An 11,025-nucleotide genomic window follows, 5' to 3' on the forward strand; every position below is an offset into this window, starting at 1 on the left:
TCAGAGATTACAGGGACAGGCTTAGATGTGACATCCAGCAGGTGGTTGCTATAGTACAATGTGTCAACAGTTGTCAACAGTTGTCTAATTAACATGATCTTGGGTAAAATGTTTGACATGGACCTCAGAGAAATATAGGGCTATATAGACACTTTCGATGTATAGCTGAGTTTAGCTTTTTTTACTGATACAGAAATATTCCAGGACTGAGTCGTTATGTTATTCCAGACCTCACCTTCTGGGCCTTGACCTGGCCTGCCAGACTGAGCACTTCCTGTTGAAGACGGGCGGTGTCTGGAGGCTCTTCCTGCTGTGGACTAGCAGTCTTGTCTGCGGGGTTAGAAGAGGAGCCCTCACAGCTTAGGGAGCTCTGGTGTCCCTTTGGTGCCTCTATCTCCTGGACCCACTGTGTTTTTGGCCCAGAGGGCTCAATATTTGTTTTTGGAGCTGTGCAAAGAGAAAAATGGTTTTCAATTACTTTAAAAAATCACTGTTAATTACAAAGGTGGCATTGGTGGTTATATAATAGTGAAAATCTTTCCCACGGGCACCATCCACTCAGCATTCACAGGTCTAAACAGACTGGATTGATGGCAGCAAAACGGCCATTCCTCAGTCTTGCGCTCAATGAAGCCGCTGTCATATTGCTTTCTACTATCCAGCCCTTTCATATCCGTGAACATCCAAAAAGGGGGATCAGGTGGTCTAGGAGTGACCTACGTGATTTGTCCTGGTCAAAATATGGAGGGGCCTGGATGTCTTTGAGTGGCAGGAATGGATCCCAGAGTTCTTCCCAGCTGAGGCTGTGGCTGAGCTCCTGGGAGGAACGGCTCCGGAGTAAGTATTCCTTACTACAACCACAGATGGACATAAACATACATAAACATAAATGTAAAACATTTAAACTATACATTTGTTTACAAAGACTCAAATTACAGTTAAGCAAGCTTATATTTTGGGTTATGATAGGGTAAGACAGTTGTACTTTGCTCATGAGGTATTTCTAAGTTATATTCTTCAAGAATCAATGAGTAGATATAATTACTTTTATGTAGTTCTGTCCTTGAGCTGTTCTAGTCTTTTAAAACATGTATTATGCCATGTTTTATGTTGTGTGTGGATCCCAGGAAGAGTAGCTGCTGCATTAGCAACAGCTAATGGGGATCTTAATAAAATACAAAATTCTGATATTTCCTCCCAGTTTAAAAGGCTATGTCAAATTTCTAGAGTGAACCAAGACCAATTCTGTTTAATGTGTGTGTGTGTGTTTGCAGATGTATGAATAGGGTTCATATTTGTGTATACTGACTGAATTCCTGTCGGAGTGTGTCTGAGGAGGACGTCACTCAGCGTGGCGTATCGTCGTAATGCATGGTGACTGGTGACCATTCCCAGCTTTCCTGAAATGTTCCCATGATGCCACCTCTTCAACTGGAGCTGCTTCAGCCAGTATATCATAGACTCGCAATTCACAGCCTGAAATTCAAGACAGGTTTTGAGAATGACCTGAAGTAGGACCTCAGGGTGAACATTTTACTTCCAAATAAATAACTTTTCTAAGCACATTTGGAGTGAGGAAAAAAACAGAAATAGCCCCAAAATGGTATACCACGGGATGCCTACCTAATACAGCATTAAAGGTTTAATGGAACTGAGGTCCTTTGATTCTCTTTACTGTTTCAGAGCATGCTTCTCTGCAGTGTTTGTATAGAATCTATTGAAAAATGTATACTATAAAGAGGTTGGGGGAATGATGCCTATGTAAAATCCAAATTTAACTCCTTTGTCCTGCTGTGGGTGTTTTGCATTCAACTTGGTCAGGACATTGAATTATGCATTTCATAGAAAGGTGGTAGGAAGGTTGTGGGTGAGTCCACTTTCTTCTTGTCATTGGTTGAACATATGTAGACAGCTGTGACTTTAGACTTCCTCAAGGTACTTCCCTCTTTCCCACAGATGAAACACCACTTAGAATTCAGCACCAACAGCCATAACCACAACCCTCTGTACACTGTACTCCGCCAGACCTACTTCATGGGACTGCTGAGCTGCACTTTATCAGATTTTGCACACTCAATGGAAAGACTTCATATTCCTTATTTATTTATTTCTATGTATGTCACTATATTGAAATGTGCAAAAGCCTGTTGTCACGCCCTGACCTTGGTTCAGGGCGTGACTAGGGGGTTTTCTAGTTAAATATTTCTATGTTAGTGTTTTGTATGGTTCCCAATTAGAAACAGCTGGTAATCGTTGCCTCTAATTGGGGATTATATTTAGGTGGCCACGTTTCCCACCTGTGTTTGTGGGATATTGTTTTGAGTGAGTGCATTCAGCACCACGTAGTTCACGGTCGTTTATTGTTTGAAAGCTTCACTTATATAAAAGATGTGGAACTCAACACACTCTGCGCCTTGGTCCTTCCAGTTCAACAACTGTGACACCTGTTGTGTCGTTATTTCTTTGTAATCATCATTAAACCATTCACAAAAATGTCTGCTTTTAGTTTTTGCACCGTATTGCTGGAAATGCACACAATACCGCATAATGTCAAAGTGGAATTATGTTTTCAATAATGTTTACAAATTTATTCAAAATGTTTAAAAAAATGTGCTTAAAAAATGTGCTTAACAAGTCACATAAAAAGATGCATGGATTCACTCTGTGTACAATAATAATGTTTAACTCTTTTTTTTATAACTACCTCATCTCTGTACCACATACAATTATCTGTAAGGTTCCTCAGTCAACCACAAAGACCAGGGAGGTTTTCTAATGCCTAACAAAGAAGTCCATGGGTAAAATAAAAAAAATGCAGACATTCAATATCCCTTTGAGCATGATGAAGTTAAGCATTACACTATCCAAAGTGTATCAACATACCCATTAGTGCATCAATACACACAAAGATACAGGCGCCCTTCCAAACTCAGTTGCCGTAGAGCAAGAAACAGCTCAGGGATATCACCATGAGGCCAATGGTAACTTTAAAACAGTTACAGAGTTTAATGGCTGTGATAGGAGAAAACTGAGGATGGATCAACAACATTGTAGTTACTACACAATACTAACCTAAATGGCAAAGTGAAAAGAAGGAAGCCTATACAGAATACAAATATTCTAGAACATGCATCCTGTTTGCAATAAGGCACTAAAGTAAAACTGCAAAAACATGTATTTTTAATTTTTATAAGAGTACATGGTCATTATTAAGGCCAGATTGTTCTTCAAGATGTTCAAATGTTCATAAATGACCAGCAGGGTCAAATATAATCACAGTGGTTGTAGAGGGTGCAACAGGTCAGTACCTAAGGGAGTAAATGTCAGTTGGCTTTTCATAGCAGAGCATTCAGGTCGAGACAGCAGATGCCGTAGAGTGAGAGAGAAATGATAACAAAAACTTTGGCAGCCACGCCATTCTAAAGAGGTTAATTCTATCTGTACGATTTATTGGAAGATTATTCAAGTTAATTACATCTGCTTTCATATTGTTGAGTAATGGAATAAAGTTATATTTATATATTTGTTTGTTGTAACTTATCCTAAGTATTTAATATTTTTTTGTGGTCCACTTAAAGGATTGCTGTAGATTGTGAGTAATTTATTTTTATTTTTCCTATTGTCATATATGAATACTTTCTGAAGGCACATGTTGCGCTTGGACAAGTTTACCTTGAGGGTGAAGGTGCGCTCGGGTGTTTGAATGTAGAAGGTCCTCTGGTCTGCCTGTGGTAGGTCTCCCAGTATGGCATTGGACAGGTCAATCCATCCCAGTGGATTCACATCCTGGGCACACTTGTAGTAGACCAGCTGACACTCCTTCTCTTCGTATATGAACCAGAGGGACCTCCAGACCTTCAGTGGCCCACTCAGCTTGTCCAGATACCCGCATAATGTGGCGGCAGCAGATACCACTGGGCTCTGCTTTCTGGACTCAGTAGGAAAACTGTCCCCGTCTTTGTTTTGAAAGGCAATGTCATTCATTCCGTCTCTGCCTGCTTTCTCCACCCCAAATCAAATCAAATATTATTTGTCACATGCGCTGAATACAACAGGTAGACCTTACCGTGATATAAATACTTACTTTACAAGCCCTTAAGAAAACTAAGAGTTAAGAAAATATTTACGAAATAAAGTAATATTTTTAAATACATTTTTAAAAGTAACACAATAAAATAACTGCACAATGACACCAATGTCCAATCAATGTTCAAGTTTCATAGGTTTGTTCAAGTTTAAGCTTCCCAAAGGCACAAAAGGTGCCTAGATCTGAAGGAAAGTTTTCAAAAGTAACTTCAATTAAACACAGAACAATACATAAGAGAATGTACAAATTTGTTACAATTTATACATTACTACTCACTTGATCAAAGAAGACAAATTAACACTTCCACAGATAAACATGCAGTATCATACTTGACAAAGGTCAGCAAAAACCTTTTTTAAACTGCTAGTGGAGTCCAACTGAAGTCTTCGTGCATGGAAACTCTTCCTAGTCAAGTCTCTTGTAAGAAGCTACAGGGTGTGAGGTTATTTTTAAAAGGTTGCATCCAGAGTTTTAGGTTACAAAACTGTAGTGCACATGTACAAATCTAAACATTGCTACTATAATATACACCATTCCACCACTGCCATATGCCTACTACCAATATGTTGTTACTGTGAAAAGTATATTTCTAGTAGGGTTAATTAAATAAAGTAAAATACATACTCAATTCCTTTTGGCACGAGACATTGAAAAATCTTCTCATACTTCTGGGAGGAACCAAGTTGACCCCAAATGTGGACAAAGCCAGCATACTACTGCATCTGATGCACATACAGTGGGTTCCATAACTATTGGCACCCTTGATAAAGATGAGCAAAAAATACTTTATAAAATAAATAATACAAATAATCAGCTATATTGTATGCAAAAAAAGGGGACATTATATTATTTTCTACTAATACAATTGCTCAGAGGAAGATATTTTGTTTAGCAAGTAAAAAAGAAAAAAATATAGGAGTAAACATTATTGGCACCCCTGTTTTCAATATTCTAGCACCCTCCCCTTGTGAGGATGACACAGTTTTTCTAAAATGTTTTATGAGATTGGAAAACACATTCCTCCATTCAGAATTTTCCAGATCCTTGATATCCTTCATCTGTGCTTATGGAGTGCCCTCTTCAATTCAAACTACACGTTTTCAATAGGGTTCAAGTCCATGGACTGAGACGGCGATTTCAACATGTTGATTTTGTGGTTAATTAACTATTTATTTGTGGATTTTGATTAGTACTTGAGGTTATTGTCTTGCTGGAAGATGCACTTGCGGCCAAGTGACAGCCTCCAAGCAGAGGCAACCAGGTTTTTGGCTAAAATGTCCTGGTACTCAGTGCCAGATTACCGAATGGGCATGCAGAGCACGTGCCCTGGGAAGGTCAGGGCCACAAATTCTCTGAACTAACTGGTGAGAGTTATTGTTGCCTGAACTAAAAACGTGAAATTAAAATGTTTTTCGTTTTTTTTTGTTGGGCCCCCTTGGAGTTCGGGGCCCCCTGGGAGATCGGAGCACCCTGGGAGGTTGGCTCTGAACTAACTTTTGAGAGTTATTGTTTCCTGAAATGGAAACACTTGAAATGAAAGCGTTATTTTTATTGTGGGATAAGCTAACATCAAATCAAACAGTATTTGTCACATGCGCCGAATACTGTCCTGGTAGCAGGGACAACGTTTTCAGAAAATGTCGACAGAAACAAACATCATCCTCGGTTCTTGAATCTAAATCAACCTGACCCCAAAAGAGAGAAGGCGAGAAAAAGACTGCTCATGACCAATCCAGAAACCGGATAAACATTGGAATTAACATTGAAAGGTGGCGAGCATTGAAAGGTTGGAAGAGTGATGACAAAATGGCCACTGTTCTCAAGGATTGGTAGGTAAATTTTGGATTGTGTTTTTAGTTACTAACCTTAGTGTGTTCAATGTTAAAGCTAGCTAACACGGCTTCTTAGCTAGCTAACACTTAGCAAGATAACATTGTCTGTATTTACACTGCTTTGTACTCAAAGGAATCTAACGATAGCTACATCATGTAGCTACACTACATAAACTCCACAAGAGACCCAATGCCTTTATTTTAACTACCTAACGTTACCTAGATAGGTAGCTAGCTAAAGCTAGATATGCAAATTGTTGACACAATCATGTTTGGCTAGTAGATTACAACTTTAGCTAGCTAGGTGGTCAACAGCATTTTCGGCCCAGTACCCCCCCCAAATGCATCTAGCTATACACTTTAGTACAGTAACATCACACAAACACGTATTTCTCAGGGAGAAACTGTGTGTGAGACCGATGGGAAAAAAAGACTATGGGCCATACATTTTTTTAGACTATGGATAAAAAAATGTATGGCCCATAGTCTTTTTTTCCCATCGGTCTCACACACAGGGCAGCAGTGCTCCTTTTCCTCACACAGGCCAGCCACCCTTCAACCGCCCTTCTCCCCCGACAGGTGACACTACAACTGCAAGTCAGAAGCAAAACGCTTTTCAGCTTCAAGCCAGTGGAATGCCGACTCCCTCTTGCCATTTATTTGTATATATTTATTGATTTTATTGTTTAAAGGTCGACTTTGGGGAAAACCTAAAGAAAACAGCTTTTCTTCCCCTTTCCCTTTAAACTGTATAATTGATCAATGCACCAACATACCAGGTAATTTAAAGGGAAACTTCACTGCTAGATACTATTTGAGGTGTTTTTCCAGTCTCCCTACATAATTATGAGTGATGAGAGCATAGCTGCAGGAAGTAGGGGTGTAGGACTGAAGCACCCCTTTTACAATTAGTGTGTCCTTTGTGTTTCACAGATTGCACCATCACGCAATCACGGGAGTAGATATGGTTATCCTTGTTCAATAGGGCCTTTGGACTGGTCTCAACAATGTTCCTAGCTGCCAGGATATTGTAGAATATCTAGGTTGATGGAAGCCATACTTCCTTGTTCCCACACTCGAAGGCAGGATTTTCAAAACTAGGGCAGTACTAGTTTACAGGTTCATGGGAGCTATGTTACAGTGCACTGTGTAATATTTGTGTTGTGGAGAAATGACCAGGCAGGAGACGGGAGTACAGTTAGTTTTCGTTTAGTCAAAACCCCTCGTGCTCTACAGTTCGCGGCATTCCAGTGCGCATGTGCATTTCCTGTTAGGTGTAGTAACGTAACACTGCCGTAATGCATTACTGCTTAGTAACAGCACAGTAACTAATATAAACAGATGTAGATCCCAGATACTACACTCCTCCCCCATAGTGTTTAACTCCCAGAGAACAAGGTAAATATGTTAGGTACAGTGCCTTGCGAAAGTATTCGGCCCCCTTGAACTTTGCGACCTTTTGCCACATTTCAGGCTTCAAACATAAAGATATAAAACTGTATTTTTTTGTGAAGAATCAACAACAAGTGGGACACAATCATGAAGTGGAACGACATTTATTGGATATTTCAAACTTTTTTAACAAATCAAAAACTGAAAAATTGGGCGTGCAAAATTATTCAGCCCCCTTAAGTTAATACATTGTAGCGCCACCTTTTGCTGCGATTACAGCTGTAAGTCACTTGGGGTATGTCTCTATCAGTTTTGCACATCGAGAGACTGAAATTTTTTCCGAATACTTTCGCAAGGCACTGTAACTACTAATGCAATATCTGAACAATGCATTCTTAAACATTTTTCAAATACTGGGTTGAAGCAGACTTTTCAGAGCCCAGCACAAATCCAGGGGATTATTCTGCCCCGAAGATGGAGTTTGTGTCCTAATAACTAACCCAGGTAATGTCCTTTTTCTTTCCTTTTATCTAGGACATATTAAAGTGTTTGTTTTACTGTCCGTTACCTCCTTAACCAGCTAAACTCTCACAGGTCAAGCTTTTGAGGTGCCCTTCGCTGTCGAATAGGATATCTCCGCTCTTCCTGGGCTTCCTGTGGTGGGCCAGGTTCGGGTGGAAGGTCAGGCTCTGTCTCTCCCGTACGTCCACAGTCAGAAGAATAGTCCTGGGGGTCGTTATTGTTCTTGTTCTCTCGGCATGTCTCTGCTGGGGCGTTGGACCGTAGCAGATGATCCACATGAACGTTGACCTGGCGATGACCAATTTGGACTTGGTAAGTCAAAGGTCCTCTGCGTTGCAAGATCACACCTGAGTTCCACAGGCGCTTGGGGTGTCTGAAATCACGTACCATCACCCTCTCTTCCTCTTTGAATTCTCTGACAGTCTTTGAGTGTCTGTCATGAGCTTTCTTCTGCTGTAGCTGGTGCTTTGCCACAGTGCTTGACAAGTCTGGTTTCAACAATGTCAGGCGGGTACGTGGTTGGCGTTTCAGAAACAGTTCAGCTGGTGTACATTCCGTTACTGTGTGTGGGGTGTTATGGTAAGTAAACAGGAACCGGGGAAGCCTTTGGTGGATGGGCACAGACTGAACCTCGAGTCTAGTCCAGGCCTTCTTAAAGGTTTGCACGGCTCTCTCCGCTGCTCCGTTTGATGCCGGATGGTAAGGTGGTGACAGGATGTGCCTTACTCCGTTGTTCTTGAGAAACATTTCAAAATCGTTTGACGTGAACGGGGGGGCATTGTCCGATACGAGCTCCTTGACTAGTCCAAAGGATGCAAACAGGTGTCTGAGAAGATTGATGGTCTTCTCAGCTGTGGTCAGTTGAGTAGGGAACACTTCCATCCACTTGGAATGGACATCGACGACAACAAGGAAATGTTGCTTGTCAATTTCGGCGTAATCCACATGGATGCGTTCCCAAGGTGTAGCAGCCCAGGACCATGGATGAAGAGGTGCAGCAGCAGGCTTGTTGCGAACAGCTTCACAAGGTGAGCAGTGGCCTACATGCTGTTGAATGTCCTGATCCAGTCCAGGCCACCACAGATAACTGCGAGCGAGTGCTTTCATTCGAGTGATCCCTGGATGTCCCTCATGCAGGTCAGATAGCAGTCTCCTCTGGAATTTGTGAGGTACCACCACCCTTGATCCCCACAGAACACACCCTTGATCAGTGGACAACTGGTCTTTCTTGTCGATGAATGGACGAAGGTTATCGTCATTTACGAAGGTTGGCCAACCGCCTAATGTTAAGTCCAAGACTTTGGAAAGCACTGGGTCTTTCCTTGTTTCCTCTGCTATGTCAGAAGCGGATATGGGCAGTTCATCAATGAGAGAGATCTGGAAGACTGCTCTATCATCTTCACTGTCGGAGTCACTATTGCATGGTAGTCTTGATAGTGCATCGGCATTTGCGTGATCACTGGATCTTCTGTACTCAATCTCGTAGTCGTAGGCTAACAATATCAGAGCCCAACGTTGCATTCGAAGTGCAGCAAGGGTTGGTATAGCTGATTTTGGTCCAAGGATGGCCAACAGAGGCTTGTGATCTGTCAGCAGTTGGAACTTCCTTCCGTAGAGTTATTTGTGAAGCTTCTTCACTCCGAATATTATGCTCAGGGCTTCCTTCTCAATTTGAGCATAATTTTTCTCACTTGGTGACAGAGTCCGTGATGCAAATGCAATAGGGTGTTCTTCACCTGACGGTAGAACATGTGAGATGACGGCTCCTACTCCGCATGGAGATGCATCACACGCGAGTCTCAGCTTCATCTCTGTGTTATAGTGGGCAAGCCACTTGCTCTTTAGCAGACGCTGTTTGCAAGTCTTGAATGCTTCTTCGCATTGTGGGGACCAATTCCACTTTGTATCGGCCTGCAGCAGTTGGTGAAGCGGATGCAACAATGTGGACAAGTTTGCCACAAACTTTCCGTAATAGTTCAGGAGCCCCAAAAATGACCTCAGCTCTGAGATATTTGTGGGTGCTGGAGCGTTTACGATTGCTTCCACCTTGCTGTTGGTTGGGTGCAGGCCTTGTGCATCAATCTTGTATCCGAGATACTCCAGATCCGAGATACTCCTGACTCTGGATCCAGCTTCAGTTGCTGATAAGCGAATGCCAGGTCCAGCTTACTGAAAACCTTCCCACCAGCTAGAGTGGCAAACAGATCTTCAACGTTTGGTAGTGGATATTCCTCTGGTAGTATGCAGCGATTTACTGTGACCTTGTAGTCACCGCACATTCTGACGGTCTTGTCTTTCTTTGGGACTACAACAATCGGAGTGGCCCAGTCGCTCCTCGCTACTTTCGTGATTATGTTATTCTTCTGTAGGCGGTCCAGTTCCTTCTCTACTGCTTCCTTAAGAGCATAGGGAACTGGACGTGGTTTGTGAAAGATAGGCTTGGTTCCTTCTTGCACTCTGACTTTTGCTGTGAAGTCTTGTATTTCACCGTAACCATCTTTGAAAAGTTCTTTGTGCTTCTCCAGCATGTTAGTGAGTGTAGCCTGACTCACTGGTTTGTCATTTCTCAGACTGAAGATTTCTCCCCAGTTCAACTTGATCTTTTGTAGCCAGTTTCTGCCTAGCAAGGCTGATTTTTCTCCTTTAACAATGACAAGAGGTAGCGTCCACTCCTTTCCCTCATACCGGACTGGTAACTGGATCTGCCCTAACACAGGAATAGTGTCACCAGTGTATGAAGAAAGGAGGATGGACGCAGGCTGAAGAGGGCACTCTTTCAGTTTTTCTTTGTAGAGTCTCTCTGGAACCAGAGATACAGATGCTCCGGTGTCCAGCTGCATTTTAACCTGTTTTCCCGCTAACTCCATGTTGAGATAGATTCCATCTTTTAGTTGTTGAGCTGTGTACACTGTGAACAGTTCCACTACTGTTTCAGTTGTACCTTCCTCTTCTTGTGCTGCGTCTGACACTTTGTGCGCTCTTGCTGTGCGTTTTGAGGCTTTACACACTCTCTGTAAATGTCCAACCTTTCCACAATTGTGGCACTTTTCATTATGGAATCGACATTCACTGTGCTGATGATTATCTCCCCCACATCTGTAGCAACTTGGCTTAGACCTTTGAGATGTGGGCTGCTTTGTTCTTGTGTAACCTTGAGGATGGGACTGAAAAAAGTGTGACCTTTGTGAGCTT

At 42.0% G+C, this 11,025-nt stretch overlaps 1 protein-coding gene across 1 annotated transcript in view; it reads right to left on the reverse strand.

Moving 5' to 3' along the window:
• Positions 1-4,487, reverse strand: part of LOC112231574 (TBC1 domain family member 2A) — a 42,610-nt gene extending 38,123 nt beyond the window's left edge. The window contains exons 1-5 of the mRNA XM_042311771.1: positions 4,364-4,487; positions 3,673-4,002; positions 1,310-1,476; positions 721-851; positions 236-447 (exon numbers count right to left, since the gene is read on the reverse strand). Of these exons, the coding sequence (XP_042167705.1) occupies positions 236-447; positions 721-851; positions 1,310-1,476; positions 3,673-3,984 (822 nt within the window). The 5' untranslated portion in view covers positions 3,985-4,002; positions 4,364-4,487. The remainder of the gene's footprint in view (positions 1-235; positions 448-720; positions 852-1,309; positions 1,477-3,672; positions 4,003-4,363) is intronic.
• Between the last annotated feature and the right edge of the window lie 6,538 nt (positions 4,488-11,025).

The sequence above is a fragment of the Oncorhynchus tshawytscha genome, linkage group LG34 (genome assembly GCF_018296145.1).
Source record: "Oncorhynchus tshawytscha isolate Ot180627B linkage group LG34, Otsh_v2.0, whole genome shotgun sequence".
Taxonomy (NCBI): domain Eukaryota; kingdom Metazoa; phylum Chordata; class Actinopteri; order Salmoniformes; family Salmonidae; genus Oncorhynchus; species Oncorhynchus tshawytscha.